Source organism: Buteo buteo, chromosome 32 (assembly GCF_964188355.1).
Source record: "Buteo buteo chromosome 32, bButBut1.hap1.1, whole genome shotgun sequence".
In the NCBI taxonomy this organism is placed as follows: domain Eukaryota; kingdom Metazoa; phylum Chordata; class Aves; order Accipitriformes; family Accipitridae; genus Buteo; species Buteo buteo.
Window position 1 is genome coordinate 232,314 of NC_134202.1, and position 18,627 is coordinate 250,940.

Sequence of the window (18,627 nt, forward strand, 5' to 3'; positions counted from 1 at the left end):
GGGTGTCCGGGGGGGGTCGTCGGGGGTCCCGCCCGCGTGACGTTCCCAACCGGGACAATAAATCGGGGGCGCAGCCTCGTTTTTCCTTTATTGCCCCCCAAAAAGGTCCTCGTTGTACACGACCTGCGAGCGCTTGTCCCGGTGCGAGCCCTTGGCGCTGTTCTTCACCGCTGGGGGGGGGGCGGGAGGAAAAGGGGGGGTCAGGGACCTGGGGGAGACCCCGGGGGGGGACCCAGGTGTCTGGGGGGGGGGGCTGTGGGTGCGCCCCCCCCCTTTTTCTTCATGAGAAATCTTCCTTTTGGGGGCATGTTCTTGTACAGGTGTTGCGCTTCCTGGGGGTCCCACCAGTCCCCCCGAGGGCATCACCCCCCCCCCATGGGACCCCACTCCGCCCTCTCCATGGCCCCCCCCCCTTTGCCCCCCCCCCCGCACTCACCCAGGGACCCCCAGAGCGATTTCCCGGTGGCTGCGTCCAGCAGCAGCTGCTTGCGGGCGATGCTGACCTTGAGCTGCACGTCCTGCACCACCGCCCCGTTCAGCTGGGGGGGGGACACGGGGGGGGTCAGGGGTGCGGGGGGGGGGCAGGGACCCCCCAAACTCCTCAGGACCCCCCCAGGGCCCCCCCTGTCCCCCCCCACCTCTGCGATGGCCTGGTCGGCCGACTCCATCTTCTCGTAGGTGACGAAGGCGCAGCTGAGGGGGGGGGAGAAGGACGGGGGGGGGGGGGGGTGTGGGGTCACAACAGGCCACGCCTGAAGACACACCCCATTTGGCCACACCCCATCTGCCCTGCCCATGCCCCAGGTGGTGTGCCCAGCTCATGGCCCCACCCACAACTCTTAGCCCCACCCCGACTCCACCCACCGCCCCTAACCCCACCCCAGCTCATAACCCCTCCCACAACCCTTAGCCCCACCCACAACCCATCGCCCTGCCCACACCTGACTCCACCTGCAACCCTTAGCCCCACCCCACGACCCCACCCCAGCTCCACCCACACCTCAGCCCCACCCACAAACCCCAACTCCACCAGAACGTTAAACCCACCCTAATTTCTGGCTCCACCCACAGCCCTTAGCCCCTCCCCCAGCCCTTCGCTCCACCAACCCCTGGCCCCGCCCCCCTCCCGGCCCCGCCCCCGGCCCCGCCCACTTGCGGGGGCTGTCCATGGAGAGGTCGATGATGGCTCCGAAGGGGCCGAAGGCTCCGCGCAGCAGCTCGGGGCTCAGCTCTGCCCCGTACACGTACAGCGTGTTCCCCTTCCGGGGGGGGCGGCGCTCGGGGAACGAGTCCGACCCTGGGGGGGGGGACCCAGGCGTCCGGGACCCCCCCCAGACCCCCAGCGCCCCGGGGTGAGGGATCCCTCCGGGGATCCCGGGAGCTGGGAGCCCCCCTGCCCACAGCACCCCGGCGTCCGGGACCCCCCCCCCAGACCCCTGGGTTCCCCCCCACAGCACCCCGGCGTCCGGGACCCCCCCCCCCAGACCCCTGGGTTCCCCCCCACAGCACCCCGGGGTCCAGGACCCCCCCCCCCCAGACCCCTGGGTTCCCCCCCCACAGCACCCCGGGGTCCAGGACCCCCCCCCCAGACCCCTGGGTTCCCCCCCCACAGCACCCCGGGGTCCGGGACCCCCCGGGGACCTCCCCCCAGCACCCAGGGACCTGGGACCCCCCTCCCCCAGCCCCCTGGGGACCCCCCCAGTGTCCAGCATTGCCCCCACTCAGGGACGCACGATCCCCCCCCAGCACCTCAGGGTCTGGCCCCCCCCCCCCCCGGGCCCTGCCCCCCCCGTACTGCGGAAGACCCCGTCCCGCTCCCGGCTCCGCTCCTCCGGCTCCGGCTCCTGTTCCCAGTCCAGGCGTCGCTCCCCCCGCTCGGGGGGGTCCCCCCGGGACCCCCCACCCTCCGGCTCCCGCAGCCGCTCGCTGGCGCTCACGAAGCTGTGGGGAGAGTGCACGGGGGGGGGGGGGTTAGCTATGTGGGGGGGTCCCAGAGCAAAAAGAGGGGGGGTCCCGGGGGGGGTTCCCCACTCACCTCTCGTACAGCGACTTCCTCTGGGGGCGGCGCGACTGCGGGGATAAGGGGAGGGAGGGGGCTGGTAACGGGGAGGGACCCCGGCATCCGGGCCCCCCCCAATTCCAAGGGGACCCCCCTGCTCCAAAGGGAGCCCCCTCCTACCCCCCCCCCAGGGGTCCGGTACCTCCTGGGAGTCGTCATCGGCGGAGATGCTGCGTTGGAAAGGCTGGAACGTGGGGGTTGGGCCCTTCTCGGGGTCCTGGGGGGGGACACACACAGGGTGAGGGGGGCCCAAACCTCGGGGGAGGCTTCAGGGAGCAGTGGGGGGTATTTGGGGGAGTCCCGGGGGGGTACAAGGGGTCTGGGGGGGGTTTGTTGGGGTTTGGGGCGACGGTGGGAGTGCAGGGAGGGCTGTGGGACCCCGGGGAGGGCAGGGGGGAGTAACAGAGCACCCTGGGGGGGTTTGGGGGAGCCCCAGGGCCTCTAGAGGGGTGTCTGGGGGTGTCCCCAAGGGGGGGGGGGGCTAGGGTAGCCCCAAGGAGGGGGCTGGGTGGGGTCCCAGGAATATCCAGACCTGTCGGGGGGGGTCTGGGTGGCACAGAGAAGTAACAGGGAGGTTTGGGGGTGTCTGGGGGGGTCCAGGGATGTCCCCCTGCGTTGGGGGTCCCCACCTTGAGCTTCCCCTCGAGGGTGCGGGACCGTTTGAACCCCGAGTTCTTGTTCTCGGCCTTGATGGCGCTGATGGCCCCCGACTTCACCAGCAGCTTCGCCTGCTCCGTGGCCGTGGCCGTGTCCACGGGAGGCTGGTCCGACATGGCTTGGGGGGGGGAACCCAGGGTGGGGGGGCGTCAGACCCACAAAGGGGGCGACCCCCCCTCCCCACAGGGACCCCCGCAGCTGGGGGGTGGTGTGAGGCTCCTGGGAGATCCCCCTCCCCACAGGGACCCTGGTGTTGGGGGACGACGACACATGGGACACCCCCAGGAAGCCCTCCCCGAAGGGACCCAGGCATCTCGTGGGGGGCCCCCCTTCCCCACGGGGTCCATGGTGTTGGGGGGGGGACATGGGACACCCCAGCATCCAGGAGACCCCCTCCCAGGGGGACCCAGGCATCCAGGCCCCCCCCCCCTTCCCCACAGGGCCCCCCCTCACAGCGTTTGATGCCCCCCTGGCTGCTCTGCCCGGCCGAGCTCTGCTGCTTCTTCAGCGCCAGCAGCGCCTTTTTCTGGGGGGGGGATTGGGGGGGTGTCAAGGCGGGCCAGGACGCCCCCAGCCCCATAGGACCCCCCCCCATAGCCCCCCGTGGCTCCCCCATAGTCCATCGTATCTCCCCGCCCCCATGGAGCCCCCCCCAGCCCCCAAACACCCCCATAACTCTGTGCCCCCCCCCCGAGCCCCCCCATATCCCTGTGCCCCCCCAGCCCCACAGCCTCCCCATACCCCCCCGGCTCCCCATAACACCCCAGCCCCCCCCAACCCCAACCCTACGCCCCCCCCCAGTCCCCCCCCATCCCCCCCAGCCCCCCCCCCATGGCCCCCACCTTCTTCCGCAGCTTGGCAAAGCGCTTCTGCAGGGCCTCCTCCTCCTCCGTCAGCCCCGGGGGCAGCGCCAGCATGGTCGGGGGACACGGGGGGACGCGAGGGAACACGAGTGGAGGGGGGGACGGACACGGGGGGGGCCGAGAGATCAGGCGGTTTCCGTGGCAACGGCGCAGGCCGCAGCGGGGAGGGAGGCGGGAGGAAGCGGCGCCTTCCCAGAGGGCAGCGCGGCGGCCCCGCGCGTCCCTCACCGCCACCCGTCCCGCGGCCCCGCCCCTTATTTGCATAGCGGCCGCCCGTTGGTTGGAGGAGGGCGCGGGGCCGCGCTGGTTGGGGGAGGCGGGCCGCCCCTCCTCCGCTTCCGGTAGGCGGGGCGGGGGGGCAGCCGCCCGGCTGCCGGCACTTCCGCCCGGCGCTGAAGGCGGCGGCCCCGTGACCCGGAAGCGCTCCCGCCGCTGCGGCCCGCTCGCCGGGATGGAGCTGGAGCGGATCGGTGGGAGCCCGGGGGGGGGGTCACGGGGGGGCTTGGGACGGGGGACTGAGGCAGATACGGGGGTCTGGGGGGGGGGGTCAGGGCCGGTGGGGGGTCCTGGGGGGTCCCTGACCCCCCCCCCCCGCCCGCCCCCCCCCAGCGCTGCCCCCCCGCGGGCCCCTGGAGCTGCCGCTGGCGCTGCTGGAGCTGGGCTGCGCCGGCCGCTTCGAGCTGCTGACGGGACCCCCGGGGCCGGGGGAAGCCCCCCCGCCGCGGTCCACAGTGAGTGACCCCCCCCCCGCACCCCAATTCCGTGCCGCCCCCCCCACCCCTACGCCCCCCCTTTGGTTGAAGGACCCCCCTCTACGGTGCCCCCCCCCCCATGGCACCCCCGGTGCCCGTTGGGGGGGACACACACGCACCCCCGTGCACCCCAACTCTCCCCCCTCCCCTCAGCTGCCCCAGGGGCTGCCCCCCTTCGCCCTCCCCCCGGTGTCGGAGCTGGAGCAGCGGTTTTTGGGGACCCCCGAGTGGCTGCCCCCCCACCAGCATGAGCGGGCCCGCAGGTATTGGGGGGGGGGGGAATGTCTCAGGGTGGGTTTGGGGGTGCTGCTTGAAGGCAGGGGGTTCCCTTAGCTCGGGGGGGTGACCCTGAGGCGGCGAGGGGGGGTGTTTTGGGGGGGGCTGGTTGAGGCTGGTGGGGGGTCTGTGGGTTGTGGGGAGGGTCACAGGGTTTTGGGGGGGCAGTGGGGGGGTTACAGCTGGGGGAGGGTGCCTGGGCTGTGGGTGGGTGATGGGGCAGGTTTGGGGGGGTCCCTGGGCTGGGAGGTGACCCCGGGGGGGGTTCCTGACCCCCCCCCTCATTATTTTGCCCCCCTCCCCCAGGTGCTGGCAGCGGGCACCGGAGCCCCGGGCCCTCTTTGCGCTGGAGCCCACCCCGGTGGCCGGGGGGCTGCGGGCCGAGCGGGACCCCCACAGCGGCACCCTGAGGGGCTTCACTGAGGTGGGGGGGGCAGGCGGGGAGGGTGGGGGGGGGCACCTGGACGCTGGGGTCCTTACCATGCCCCCCCCACCCAGGAGCTGCTGTCTGACGTGGGACTCTCAGCCAAGAATTCGCTGTCGCTGCGCCGGCCCCCCGGCCCCCCCGGGCAAAGCCTGCGGGGCAATGCCACCAACTTCCCTTTCTGGCCAGGTAAACCCCCCCCAAATTTCTCTGGGACTGCCCCAAATCCTCTGGGGCCTCCCCAAACCCCCCCCCAAATCCTCTGGGGCCTCCCCAATGCCCCCCCGTGCCCCCCCAGGGGGTCTGGATGAGCCCAGCCTGGAGCAGATCCGCACCCATGGGGATGAGGAGGAAGATGTCGATTTTGAGACTGGTAGGAGCCCCCCCCCCCCCCCCCCAATTTGGGGTGTCCCCTATTTTAAGGGTGTTTCCCACCCCCTTTTGAGGTGCGCCCACACTAATTTAGTCCCTTTACCCCCCCAGACCTGCTGGTGACCCCCCCTGGGCTGAAACGTGGCGTTGACTACAAACCCCCAGGTAGACCAGTGCTGGGGGGGGGCAGGTGGACCCTCATAATTTGGGGGGGGGTTCCCAGAGGGGGAGGGGGTGCTTTTACCCACTGGGGGGGGGCAGCTTTATCTCTGGGGGGTTAGTTTTGCCTGGGGGAGGCCAGGGCCATGTGGATCCCTGGGGCAGAGCCCCTGTGGATGCAGGGCCCCCCCATCTCACTCCCTGCCCAGCGGCGAGGGTGGGGGGGCCGCTGTCCCTCTCCAGCCTCTTGGAGACCCTCGACACGTTCGACCTGGGGGGGGATGAGGCCGAGGGGGGCTCAGGGGACACCCAGCCCCCAGTGGGGGGCAGCCCCCCACCCCCCCTGCGCCATGCCGACAGCCTGGAGGAGGTGCTGCTGAAGGTGGGTGCTGGGCGGGGGGGGGGGGAACGAGGCGGGGGGAGTCCCTGTGCCCCCCCATCGCTTACTACTCCCCCCCAGGAGGCGGTGGAGCCCCCCGCCCCCCCCCCGGAGCCCCCCGAGGAGCAGTGGGCCATCCCCATTGACGCCAGCACCCCCGTGGAGGACTTTGACAAGCGCATCCCTGACCCCGCTTTCAAGGTGGGGGGGGGCCTTGGGGGGGCTTTGGGATATTGGGAGGGTTGGGACATTGGGGGGGTCCTGGGGGGGCTTTGGGACATGGAGGGGGGGGGTCTGGAGGGGTGGGAGGGGTTCTGGGGGTCCCTGAGCCTTGCTGGGGGGACAGCAGAAGAGCCCCTGCAGGATTTTGGGGGGGGCTCTGGGGGATGTTGGGGTTCGGGGGGGGGCACTGGGGGCTGGGGGGGGCTAGGGATGAGGAACGTGGGGGGGATGTGGAGGCATTGGGGGGGGGCGTTGGGGTGACAGGGAGCCCTGGGGAGGGGTGGGGACCCTCGGGCGGGGGTTGGGGCGGTGCTGCCCCCCCCCCCCCCCCCACTGACGCCGCCCCCCCGCCCCCCACAGTGGCCCTTCGTGCCCGACCCCTTCCAGCAGCAGGCGGTGCTGTGCCTGGAGCAGGGCCACTCGCTGCTGGTGGCCGCCCACACCTCGGCCGGCAAAACCGCCGTGGCCGAGTACGCCATCGCCCTGGCCCAGCGCCACATGACCCGGTGGGTCCCCGACAGCTTCGGGGGGGGGGGGACTGGTGTCCCCCCAAGGGGCCCCAACACCCCCCCCGGGGTCCTCTACTCTCTTCAGTCCCCCCTCGAGTCGCCAGTGTCAGCCCAAGGTCTGGATGATGCCCTGCCGCGTTCTGATGTCCCCTAAAACCTCTCCCCGCAGCCTTCAGGGGGCCCTGAAGCGCCCTAAGACCCCGTTGGGCTTCTCCAGCCTGGGGTCCCCCCCAAACCTCCTTGGGGGTCTCTCCAAAGTGTCCCAGAGCCACTCCTGGGTGTCCCCAAATCTTCCCTGGAACCCCCAAACCTTCCCAGGGGGTCCCAAAACTTCCCCAGCACTCCCCTGCCCCATCTGCACCCACCCTGAGTTCATCTCATTTCTACTAACTCCTGCCTCTGGCTCCCTCAAATCTTTCTGGGGCTCCCCAAATCCTGTCTGGGCCCACCCTGATCTTCTCATGGCCCCCCCACCAAAACCTCCCTGGGGGGCCTCAAACCCCCCGGGGGTCCCCAGATCCTCTCTGGCCCCCCCCAAACCTCCCCGAATCCTTTCTGAACCCCAAATCTCTCTCAGCACTCCTGTGCTCCTTCCTGGCCCCCCCCCCAGTTCCCAATGCCCCCCTCCCTCCCCATGGGACGTCCTGGGGGGGTCTGACCCTCCCCCCGGTGCCCCCCAGGACCATCTACACCTCCCCCATCAAGGCACTCTCCAACCAGAAGTTCCGGGATTTCAAGACGACGTTCGGGGACGTGGGGCTGCTGACGGGGGACGTGCAGCTGCGCCCCGAGGCCTCCTGCCTCATCATGACCACCGAGATCCTGCGGTGAGCCCCGGGGGGGGGGCCGGAGGGAGGCTGGGGGGGCCCTGGCACCCCAAACTTCACACCCACCCCCCCCCAGATCGATGCTCTACAACGGCTCCGACGTCATCCGGGAGCTGGAGTGGGTCATTTTCGATGAGGTGCATTACATCAACGATGCTGAGGTGAGGTGGGATCTGGAAAAGTTTGAGGGGGGGGGGGTTCAGGGGGGCCCCCCCTGACCCCCTGGACCCCCCCCCCAGCGCGGTGTGGTGTGGGAGGAGGTGCTGATCATGCTGCCCGAGCACGTCAAGCTCATCTTGCTCAGTGCCACCATCCCCAACGCCCTCGAGTTCGCCCAGTGGGTCGGGTAGGTTGGGGGGGTGCTCTGGGGGGGTGCTAGGGGTCCTTGGGGTGGGTATGGGGGGCTATGGGGTGTTTGGGGAGGGGCTGGGGGGTGCTGGGGGTTCTTGAGGGGGACATGGGGGGCTGTGGGGTGTCTGGGGGAGGGCTGAGAGGGGCCTGGGGGGGTGCTGGGCGTGAGCCTGGGGGGCTATGGGGTGTCTGAAGGTGGCTGGGGGTCCCTATCAGAGTTATTGGGGGTCTGGGGGGCCATGAGCTTGTTGGGGGGCAGCTCTGGGGGAAGGGGCATAACAGCAGTGGGGGGGCCTGGGGGGATGCTGGGGATCCCTGGGGTGGGCACGGGGGGCCGGAGGGGGTGTGTGGGGCCTGCCGGGCTCGCAGGGGATGTTGGGGGGCTAGGGGGTGTTTGGGGCCACGAGCTGGTTAGGGGGCTGCTCTAGGGGGGAATAACAATGTGGGGCAGCGACGGGGGGATCTGGGGGCATCACGGGGCTGAGGGGCGTGTGGGGCACATGGGGGGGGCCGCGGGGACCCCTCACAGCCCTGTTTTGCCTGATTCCACCCCGTCCCGCAGCCGCACCAAGCGCCGGCGCCTGCGGGTGATCAGCACGCGGCAGCGCCCGGTGCCGCTGGAGCATTTTCTCTACACCGGGAACAGCAGCCGCACCCGCCAACAGCTCTTCCTCCTCCTCGACGCCCGCGGCAACTTCAGCACCCAGGGGTGAGCCCCACGGCGACCCACGGCTGCCCCACGGCGACCCACGGCTGCCCCGTCGCCGCCCCCACCCACCAGTACCTCGCTGCTGCCTCTGCAGAGACCCTGTGGGGGTCTCACATAGGCTTGAGCGGGCCCTGCCCCATGGCCGGCCCCACAGCCACCCCCATAGAAGGGTCCTGTACAGCATTAGGCACACCTTGCCCCACAGCCAGCCCCACAGGAGATTCCTACATGGGTCTGAGGGGGTCTTGCCCCACGCCTGGCCCCATGGCAGCCCTGGGGTGGTCCTGCCCAGCCCCGAGCCGGCTCTGCCCCACGGCCAGTCCCATAGAAGTCCATATAGGTCTGAGAGGGTTCTGCCCCACGTTTGGCCCTGTAACGGTCCTGGGGCGGTCCTGCCCTATAGCCAGCCCCATAGAAAGGTCCCGTACAGCCCGAGGCACGCTTTGCCCCGTAGCCAGCTCCGTAACTAGCCCCGCAGAGGTTCTGGGGTGGTCCTACGCAGCCCGGATCGGGCCCTGCCCCATGGCCAGCCCCAGAATTGTGGGGTGGTCCCGCTCTGCGCCAGGGAGGTCCTGCTCCACGGCTGGCCCACAGAGACCCTGGGGTGGCCCCACACGATCCAGAGCTGCTTCTGCCCGTCCCGGCTGCCGCCCCGGTGCTCCTCCCTCCCCAGGGGGAACGTGGGTCTCCCCGGCCCCCAACTGCTCCCCCCTCCACCAGCCCCACGTCTGCCCCCCAGGTACTACGCGGCCGTGGAGGCCAAGAAGGAACGAACCAGCAAACACGCGCAGACCTTCGGAGCCAAGCAGCCCACCATGGGGGGCTCCGGTCCCGGGCAGGTCGGGGGAGGCGTTTGAGGGGCTTTGGGGCAGGCTGGGGGGTCCTGCAGCGGGCCCCCCCCTACCCCATTGCAACCCCCCTCACCCCATTGCACCCCCTCCCCAGGACCGGGGGGTCTGGCTGGCGTTGCTGGGGCTGCTGCGGGAGCGGGAGCAGTTGCCGGTCGTTGCCTTCACCTTCTCCCGCAGCCGGTGCGACGAGCACGCCGACACGCTGGGCTCCCTTGACCTGGTCTCCAGCGCCGAGAAGGGCCGGATCCGGCTCTTCTTCCAGCGCTGCATCGCCCGCCTGCGCGGCTCCGACCGCCAGCTGCCGCAGGTTGGGGGGGCGGAGCGGGGGGTTGAGGGGCTGTAGGGGGGGCTCTGAGGGGAGCCGAAGGGATGTGGGGTTTCTAGGGGGGGGCTGGAAGGGATGTGGGGGGCTCTAGAAAGGCTCAAGGTGACGTGGGGAACACTGTGGGGGGCTGGGAAGGGTCTGGGGGGGGCTGGAAGGGATGTGGGGGGTTCTAGAAAGCTTCGAGGTGACGTGGGGAACGCTATGGGGGGCTGGGAAGGGTCTGGGGGGGGCTGGAAGGGATGGGGGGTTCTAGAAGGGTTTAAGGGGGTGTGGGGAGTGCTATGGGGGGCCGGAAGGGGTCTGGAGGGCTCTGTGTGGGGGTAGAAGGGGTGTGGGGTGCTTCAGGGGGAGCCTGAAGTGCCAGGGGGTCTCCAGAGGGTGCTCTGTGGGGGCTTGAAGGGACGTGTCGTCCGCCCCCCCCAGGTGCTGCGCATGGCGGAGCTGCTGCAGCGCGGCATCGGGGTGCACCACGGCGGGGTGCTGCCCCTGCTCAAGGAGGTGGTGGAGATGCTCTTCAGCCAGGGGCTGGTCAAGGTGCGCCACGGGGCGGCCGTGGGGCAGCCGTGGGGCTGGGGGGGGCCGCTCGGGGAGGGGCTCGCTGTGGGGCTGGGTGAGAGGCCCTGCGTTCACACGTGGGGCTCCCCTGCCCCGTGGTGGCCCCCCGCCGGCCCCCCACATCTCCCCTCGGCCCCCCAGGTGCTCTTCGCCACCGAGACCTTCGCCATGGGGGTGAACATGCCGGCCCGCACCGTCGTGTTTGACTCCATCCGCAAACACGACGGCAACAATTTCCGTGATCTCCTGCCTGGTAAGGGGGCGGCTGTGGGGCAGCATTTGGGGTCTCGGTGCCCGTCCCGTGGCCGCCTCCTACGCGTGTGCCCAGGGGTGTACGTACGTGCAGATGTGGGTGCCGTGGGGCGGCCGTGGGGCAGGCTGTGGGTCTCAGGGCCCCCCCCCGCCGCCTTCTCCCCCCAGGGGAGTACGTGCAGATGTCGGGGCGCGCGGGGCGGCGGGGGTTGGATTCCACCGGCACCGTCATCATCCTCTGCAAGGGGCCCGTGCCCGAGATGGCCGACCTGCACCGCGTGATGCTGGTGAGTCCCTGCGCGTCCCCCCCCCGTGTCCCCAGTGTGTCCCCCCGCCCTGCCGTGACCCCCCCCTCGCCGTGTCGTCCCCCCCCAGGGCCGCCCGACGCGCCTGCAGTCCCAGTTCCGCCTGACCTACTCCATGATCCTCAACCTGCTGCGGGCGCAGGCGCTGCGCGTCGAGGACATGATGCGGCGAAGCTTCTCCGAGTTCCCCCTGCGGCGCGACGCCCCGGTATGGGGACAGGGTGGGGGGACACGGGGACACCCCAGTATGTAGGGGACACCCAGGGGGTGGGCTAGTATGAGAACTGGGGGACACTGGGACACCCCAGTAGAGGACGGGGGGACATGGGGAGACCCCAGTACAGGAACTGGGGGACCCAGTCCCCCCCCCCGACCCCATGCTCCCCCCCCCAGGCGCAGGAGCGGCGCGTGGCGGAGCTGCAGCGGGAGCTGGCGGCGCTGGGGGAGCCGGAGGCCGAGGGGGCCATGGCCGACCTGCCCCCCTACCACCGCGCCGTGCAGGGGCTGCGCCAGGCCCGCGCCCTCCTCCAGGTGGGACAGGGACCCCGGGGGGGGGGACGGGGACCCTGGGTTGGGGGGGACAGGGATCCCGGGTTGGGGGGACGGAGACGGGGATGAGGATCCCGGGTTGGGGGGACGGGATGGGGAGGGGGACGCTGGGGGGAGGCCCCACCATGTTGGGATGGCACCGGGGTGGTGGGGACCCCATTTGGGGGTCCTGGGTGTCCCCTAGGGATACTGGGGGGTCTTGGGGGGACACTGGGGGGAGTCCTGGGGATACTGGGGGTCCCTATCTAATGGCTGGGGGTCCCTGGGTGTCACCTCCAAGGTGCTGGCAGTCTGGGGGGGGGGGGTGTCTCTGGGTGTCCCTCGGATGATGTTGGGGGAGCAAGGGGTCCCGGGGGTCCCTGTCTGACCAGGGGGTCCCGGGGGTCCCGGCAGCGGCGCCTGACAGAGTCGGTGGCGGGGCTGCGGGCGCTGGCGCCCGGCCGGGTGGTGGTGGTCTGCACCCCCAAACACCGCAATGCCCTCGGCCTCATCCTCCAGGTACCCGCAACCTCCCCATCCCCAAACATCCCCCCCCATCCCCCCCCCCCCCCCGGTATCTTTTTCTCCCCAACGCAAGGACCCCCCCATGGGGGTCCCCTCATGTCCTGGGACCTCCCCTCACCCTTTGTCCCCCCCCCAGGTGTCCTCAGAGGGGTCCGGCCGCACCTTCACCACACTGGTGCTGTGCGAGAAGCCCCCTGAGGAGGGGGGGCCGGCGGTGGAGCCCCCCAAAGTCCCCGATGTCCCCTACCCTGAGGACCTGCTGTTCACCAGGCTCTTCGTGCCTGAGGGTCTGCACCCCCCGGGGCTGGGGGGATGTCCCCGGATGGCTGGGTCCCTTCTGGGGGGGTTGGGGGTCCCCCCTGGGGGAAGTGGGGGGGGTCCTGGATGTCTGGGTCCCCCCAGGAGGAGTTGGGGGTCCCCCAGCCGCCTGGGTCCCTCTCGGAAATGGGGCACCCCATGTACTTTGGGGTTGGGGGGGCCTGGTCGCCTGGGTCTCCCCGGGGTTTTTTGGGGGGTCCCCGGATGCCTGGGTCCCCCCCGCCGGACAACTGGGTCCCCCCCCCCCCAGGCGCCTGCGGCCATGTGCTGGAGAAGCTGCAGCCCGGGGACATCGGGGGGGTCACGGCCAAGACCCTGCGGGTGAACCCCGAGAGGGTCCTCCAGGAGCTGCGCCCCCGCCAGGGCCCCCGCCCCAGGTGGGGGGGGACGGGGATGGGTTGGGGGGGGGGCTTGGGGTCCCCAAGACAGTTTTGGGGTCCCCAGGGGTGTGTGGGATATCTGAGAGTGTTCTTGGGGAGGGGTCTTCCTGATTTTGGGGTCCCTGGGGGGGGTCTTCCAGGGGTTTCCATGAGTGTGGGGGGTCCTTGGGGGCGTTCTTCCCGGTTTTGGGGTACCTTGGGGCTCTCTTCACAGTTTTGGGGTCCTGGGGGGGGTCTCTGTGGGTCTTTGGCTCCCTGAGGGAGGGGGTTCCCCCCACTTTGGGCTCCCTGGGAGGGGTTCTGTGAATGTTGGGGTCCCTGGGCGGGGGGTTCCATAGATGCTGGGATCCCGGGGGGGGGTTCTCCCCCATTTTGGCATCCCTGGGGGGGGTTCTCCCCCATTTTGGGGTCACTAGGGGGGCCTCAGGGGTCCCTGGGGTTTCCCCCATTGTGGTGTTTCCCCGCCTGACTCCCATCCGCCCCCCCCAGATCAGAGCCCCCCGGGATGGAGGTGGGGGCGGCGGTGCAGGAGCTGGCCCGGCTGGCGGGGGGGGCCCCGGGGGGGCTCCCCCTGCTCGACCCGGTGGGGACCCTGCAGCTGCGGGACCCCGAGGCCGTGGAGGCGGCTACCCGTGCCCGGACCCTGGCCGCCTCGCTGGGCTCCTTCCAGTGCGTCCACAGCCCCCGCTTCCCCCAGCAGGTACTGGGCAGGGTCCGGGGGAGGTGGGGGGGGGCTCGGGGCCCCCCCCCTCACCCCTCTGTCTCTCTCCCAGTACGCCCAGTTCGCCGCCCGCCAGGAGCTGCTGGAGCAGCTGGAGCATCTCCAGTTCCTGCTGTCGGACCAGTCGCTGCTGCTGCTGCCCGAGTACCACCAGCGTGTGGCCGTGAGTACCCCCCCCCCCCCCGCGCCCCCTTTGTGCGTCCTGTCCTGTCCCCCCCCCCCCGTGCCCCCCCGGCATCCCCCTGCGTTCCCCCCAATGTCCTCTGGGTCCCCAAGTCACCCTAAAGCTGAGCCACGTGGGCGGGGGCTCCCCACGTGCCCCTCTGCATCCCCCCGGGTGCTGCGGGCACTGGGGTACGTGAACAGGGTGGCCCCCCCCGTTTTCCCCACACCCCCCCGCCCCGGTGCTGCGATCACTGGGCCACGTGGACGGGGTGTCCCTGTATCCCCCCGTGCACCCCCCCCCACCTCTCCTGTCCCCCCCCCAGGTGCTGCGGGCGCTGGGGTACGTGGTGGAGGGGGGGGCGGTGGCGCTGGGGGGTCGCCTGGCGTCCCTGCTGAGCACCCACGAGCTGGTGCTGACCGAGCTGCTGCTGGGGAACGTCCTGGCCCCCCTGCGCCCCGAGGAGAGCGTCGCCCTGCTCTCCTGCATGGTCTGCCAGGGGCGGGGGGACGCCCCCCCCCATGTGCCCCCTGCCCTCCATCAGGTACGAGGGGGTTCCCCCAGGTATCGGGGTCCCGGGGGCTTTGGGGGGGGCTCCTGCTCTCCTGCGTGGTCTGCCCGTGGTGGGGGGAGCCCCCTGGGCAGGTCCGCTTTGGTGGGGGGGCGATGGGTGTCCCTGGGGCTGTGGGGTGGAGTGGGGGGTCCTGGAGGCTGGGGTCCCTTGGGGTGAGGGGGGTGGTGGGGTGGGGGTCCCCCAGATGCCGGAGTCCCTGGGGTTTTGGGGGGGCTGTGGGGTGGAGTAGGGGGTCCTGGAGGCTGGGGTTTCTCAGGGTGGGGGTGTGGTGGGATCTTGGAGGTTGGGATCCCTCAGGGTGGGGGTCCCCTAGATGCCGGAGTCCCTGGGGTTTTGGGGGGCCCATGGGGTGGAGTGGGAGGTCCTGGAGGCTGGGGTCCCTCGGGATGGGGGGTGGTGGGGTGGGGGTCGCCCAGATGCTGGAGTCCCTGGGGTTTTGGGGGCAGCTGTGGAGTGGGGGGTGCCAGACACGGGTCTCTCGGGGGGTGGGGGTCCCTGACTCGGGGTCCCCCATGCCCCCCCCAGGGGATGGAGCAGGTGCGGGCGGTGGCGCAGCGCGTGGGGCAGCTGCAGCAGGACTGCGGCCTCAGCCAGAGCGTCGAGGAGTTTGTCGACCAGTTCAGCTTCAGCCTCGTCGAGGTCGTCTACGAGTGGGCCCGTGGCATGGTGAGACCCCCCGGGAACACCCCCAGGACCATCCCTGGGGACCCCCCACCTCCAGCCCTGAGACCTTCATCTCCCCCGATGTACCCCCCCACCCCGTGTCCTGCCCCTCCCTTGTGCTGTGGGGCTCCATGACTGCCTCCCCGTGCCCCCCTGTCCCCCCCACTTTCCCACTGACCCCCCCAGTCTCCCCTGTTCCCTTGCCACCCCATCCCTGTGGTCCCCCCCATTCCCTTGTCCCCCCTGTTCCCCATCCCTGGGCTCCCCGTGGTCCCCCCCCATCCCATCCTGGGGGTCCCCTCACTCACTCCCCTGTGTCGTCCCCCCCCCGCAGCCCTTCGCGGACATCGCCCGGCTGGCGGCGGTGCAGGAGGGGGCCGTCGTTCGCTGCATCCAGCAGCTGGAGGAGATGTGCCGGGAGGTTCGCCAGGCCGCCCGGCTGGTGGGGGAGTCCGCGCTGGCCGCCAAGATGGAGGCCGCCTCCAACATGATCAAGCGCGACATCGTCTTTGCCGCCAGCCTCTACACCCAATAAAGGCTTTGTGTGTCCCCCCCGCCCCAGCCTTCGGTCTCGCCGACCCCCCCCAGTGCCACATGGGGCCTCCGGAGTCACCCGAGGGGTTCAGCCCAGCCCCCCCCCAGCATCCCTTACGTGCCCCCTTGGGGCCACATGGTCCGGCCCGTGTGTCCCCCCAGTTGCTCCAGGTCGTTCAGTCTGTTCCCCCCTATCACTGCACCTGCCTGGTTCAGTCCACACCCCCCCCGTTGGCCTGATGTGGTTCAGTCCACACCCCCCTCCTTGGCCCTATGTGGTTCAGTCCACACCCCCCTCCTTGGCCCTATGTGGTTCAGTCCACACCCCCCTCTTTGGCCCTATGTGGTTCAGTCCACACCCCTTTCATTGGCCCTATGTGGTTCAGTCCACCCCCCTCCTTGGCCCTATGTGGTTCAGTCCACACCCCCCTCCTTGGCCCTATGTGGTTCAGTCCACACCCCCCTCCTTGGCCCTATGTGGTTCAGTCCACACCCCCCTCCTTGGCCCTATGTGGTTCAGTCCACACCCCCCTCCTTGGCCCTATGTGGTTCAGTCCACACCCCCCTCCTTGGCCCGATGTGGTTCAGTCCACACCCCCCTCTTTGGCCCTATGTGGTTCAGTCCACACCCCTTTCATTGGCCCTATGTGGTTCAGTCCACCCCCCTCCTTGGCCCTATGTGGTTCAGTCCACACCCCCCTCCTTGGCCCTATGTGGTTCAGTCCACACCCCCCTCCTTGGCCCTATGTGGTTCAGTCCACACCCCCCTCCTTGGCCCTATGTGGTTCAGTCCACACCCCCCTCCTTGGCCCTATGTGGTTCAGTCCACACCCCCCTCCTTGGCCCGATGTGGTTCAGTCCACACCCCCCTCCTTGGCCCTATGTGGTTCAGTCCACACCCCCTCCCCCCCTCCTTGGCCCTATGTGGTTCAGTCCACACCCCCCTCCTTGGCCCTATGTGGTTCAGTCCACCCCCCCGTTGGCCCTATGTGGTTCAGTCCAACCCCCATTGGCTCCACGTGGTTTAGTCCATCCACCCCCCCCACCCCCCCCCCCCGCATCGCCCCGCGTGGTTAAACCCGTTCCCCCCGCATTGGCCCCACGTGGTTTAGTCCACCCCACCCCCCCCCCCCACGCACATGGTTCAGCCCGTTTCCCCCTCCCGCTTGGCTCCGCCCCGGGTCGCCCGCGCGCGCCGGCCCTTTTCGGGAAGCCCCGCCCCGTAGCCTCCAGTCACGCCCCCGGCCCGGCGTCGCCCCGCCCTCCGCCGGCGACGCTGGCGCGTCATCAGAGCGCGCCGCAGGGAGGGAGAGGAGGAAGCGGCGCCGCTCGCCGGGGGTAGGGGCGGCGTGACGTCATCAGCGGGGGCCCGCCGGGGCCGGGGCCGGGGCCGGTGTGGGGCAGCGCCGTGGGGCGCTCGGCCCCCCCCGCCCCCATGGGCCGCCGCCGCCGCCTCCTCTGCGACACCCTCGAGGCCAAGAGGCGCCGCCTGGAGCCGCCGCCGCCGGAGGAGCCGCGGCCCGACGGTACCGGGGGGGGGGGGGGCGGGGGACGGAGACGGGCGGGACGCACACACGGACCTGGGGGGGCCCCACTCGGGTACCACAGACCCCCTCCCCCCCCGCAGGCAGCCCGGGGTCGGTGGAAGCGGCGCTGCGGGACGTGGCCGCGCTTTTCCCGCGGGGGCTCTTCGGGGACGCTTTGCCCCCCCTGGTCCTGCGCCATCAGCTCTACAGCCTGGTGAGCGACCGCACCGCCGTGGACCGGCACCTGGTGAGACCCGACCCGGAACGGGGGGATCCCACCCCCGCCCAGAGCCGCCGAACCCCCCCCCGACCTCCCCTTCTGACCCCCCCAGAACCACCTGAGGGACGAGGGACGGATCCGGCTGCTCCACCTGGGCCTGGGTGCCGACACGCTGGGGGTCGTCTTCATGGAGCCCTACAAGGAGAAGGTCTTGGAGGGGGGAGCTGGGGGGGGGGTGGGGTTTGGGGCCCCCCCGACCCTACCTCGCACATCCCCCCCAGGTGCTGGCGGCGGTGGCGGGGACCCCCCAGGCAGGGCTGGTGCGGCGGTTCCTGGATTCGGCCGTGGCCGCCTGCCCCGAGCTCAGCTACGAGCAGAGCCGCATGCGGGCGCTGGGCTTTGAGGATGGAGACGTCACGTACGGGGGGGACATGAGGCCGGGGGTGGTGGTCTGGTGGGGCGGGGCCCCCCACGGTGGGGCTGGGGTGGCTGCAGAGGACCCTGAGGTGGGTTTGGGACCCCCAGGGGGTTGGGGTCCCCCGGGGGTGGTGTGGGGCCAGGCTGGGACCCCCAGGGTGGGTCCTGCCCCCCCCCAACATCTCCCCCGTGTCCCCCCCCAGGCAACTGGTGGCCGCAGGGGTGCTGACCGTGCGCGACGCCGGAAGCTGGTGGCTGGCGGTGCCGGGGGTCGGGCGCTTTGTCCGGGCCTTCGTCCGTGGTGCGTGGGGACCCCCGACCCCCCCCTCGGGGCCCCGAAACCCCCAGGGCCCCCCAAATCTGTGGGTCGTGCCCTGCTCCCTCCCCCTCCATGGGCTCCCCTGCCCTTTGGGACCCTCCACAGGAGTCCCCGGCTCGCAGAGTGGGGGGTCCCCCTCAAACCGTTGGTGACCCCTGACTTCTGACCCCGCAGGGCGCCAGGCGCTGCTGGGCGCAGTCCGCCGGTCACGGCACCGGGAGGTGCTTCTACGGGAGCTGAGGCAGCGAAGGGCCCCCCCGGGCGCCCGCCTGGGGGTCGGGTACCTCCTGCACGACCTGCTGGGGGCCCAGCTGCTGCGCAGGTACCCCCCCCCCCGACCCCCGGGGTGACCCCTGGGTGACCCCTGACCCCTGTGTGACCCCTGGGGACCCTCTGCATGGCCCCGAGGTGATACCTGACCCCTGGGTGCCCCCCCCCAACACTGGGTGAGCCTTGACCCATGTTTGCCCCCACCCGTGTGACCCCAGGTGATCCCTGTATGCCCCTTCTGTGACCCCCTGACCTCTGTATGACCCCTGACCCCGGGCCAGGCGCTGACCCCTCCCCTCCCCCACAGCGTCCCCACCACCTCGGGGCCGATGCTGCGATTGGCCGAGCCCTGACCGGACGCTTCCCAGCATGCAACGGGGCCTTGTGGACCAAGGGGGTGTGGCCACGTCGTCCGCGAGGGGGCGGGGTTAAGGCGGACCCCACCCTTACAAAAGGGGTGTGGCCGAGAGCCATCTTAGCCCTGCCCCCTTCGAGGGCGGCCCCGCCCCCCTGCAGGTTGGGGTTCCGGGGTGGGCTGGGCTGGGTGGTGGGAGAGAAAAAGTGCATTAAAAGTGTGGGTTTTTTTGGTTTTTTTTTTTCCCCCCTCTCCCCACCATAAAAT

At 71.0% G+C, this 18,627-nt stretch overlaps 3 protein-coding genes across 6 annotated transcripts; 2 read left to right on the forward strand and 1 right to left on the reverse strand.

Moving 5' to 3' along the window:
• Positions 1-75: 75 nt before the first annotated feature.
• On the reverse strand, positions 76-3,816 carry NELFE (negative elongation factor complex member E). The gene is made up of 10 exons (XM_075019192.1): positions 3,559-3,816; positions 3,170-3,242; positions 2,689-2,834; positions 2,202-2,276; positions 2,036-2,070; positions 1,796-1,941; positions 1,153-1,297; positions 639-693; positions 437-539; positions 76-170 (listed from the first exon to the last, which is right to left on the reverse strand). The coding sequence occupies exons 1-10, from the start codon at positions 3,631-3,633 to the stop codon at positions 88-90; spliced, it is 936 nt and encodes a 311-aa protein (XP_074875293.1). The 5' UTR covers positions 3,634-3,816; the 3' UTR covers positions 76-87.
• A 97-nt stretch (positions 3,817-3,913) lies between these two features.
• Positions 3,914-15,269, forward strand: SKIC2 (SKI2 subunit of superkiller complex). Its single transcript, XM_075019043.1, has 29 exons — positions 3,914-4,049; positions 4,189-4,310; positions 4,485-4,594; positions 4,914-5,031; positions 5,106-5,220; positions 5,330-5,404; positions 5,515-5,568; positions 5,772-5,944; positions 6,023-6,142; positions 6,524-6,669; positions 7,353-7,499; positions 7,576-7,660; positions 7,739-7,845; positions 8,413-8,559; positions 9,299-9,398; positions 9,505-9,717; positions 10,159-10,269; positions 10,432-10,543; positions 10,711-10,829; positions 10,918-11,055; positions 11,241-11,378; positions 11,790-11,894; positions 12,037-12,187; positions 12,469-12,595; positions 13,088-13,298; positions 13,372-13,482; positions 13,808-14,026; positions 14,582-14,722; positions 15,054-15,269. The coding sequence occupies exons 1-29, from the start codon at positions 4,031-4,033 to the stop codon at positions 15,252-15,254; spliced, it is 3,735 nt and encodes a 1,244-aa protein (XP_074875144.1). The 5' UTR covers positions 3,914-4,030; the 3' UTR covers positions 15,255-15,269.
• A 1,264-nt stretch (positions 15,270-16,533) lies between these two features.
• On the forward strand, positions 16,534-18,624 carry WHR1 (winged helix repair factor 1). 4 transcript variants are annotated; one of them, XM_075019210.1, is made up of 7 exons: positions 16,536-16,779; positions 16,881-16,993; positions 17,112-17,207; positions 17,281-17,417; positions 17,620-17,717; positions 17,910-18,057; positions 18,313-18,593. In XM_075019210.1, the coding sequence occupies exons 1-7, from the start codon at positions 16,689-16,691 to the stop codon at positions 18,356-18,358; spliced, it is 729 nt and encodes a 242-aa protein (XP_074875311.1). In that variant the 5' UTR covers positions 16,536-16,688; the 3' UTR covers positions 18,359-18,593. The 4 variants fall into 4 exon arrangements, with proteins under 4 accessions (XP_074875309.1, XP_074875307.1, XP_074875311.1 ...); XM_075019209.1 differs by having other exon boundaries at positions 16,537-16,779; positions 16,881-17,026; XM_075019208.1 differs by lacking the exon at positions 17,281-17,417 and having other exon boundaries at positions 16,534-16,779; positions 18,313-18,624.
• The last annotated feature ends 3 nt before the right edge of the window (positions 18,625-18,627 follow it).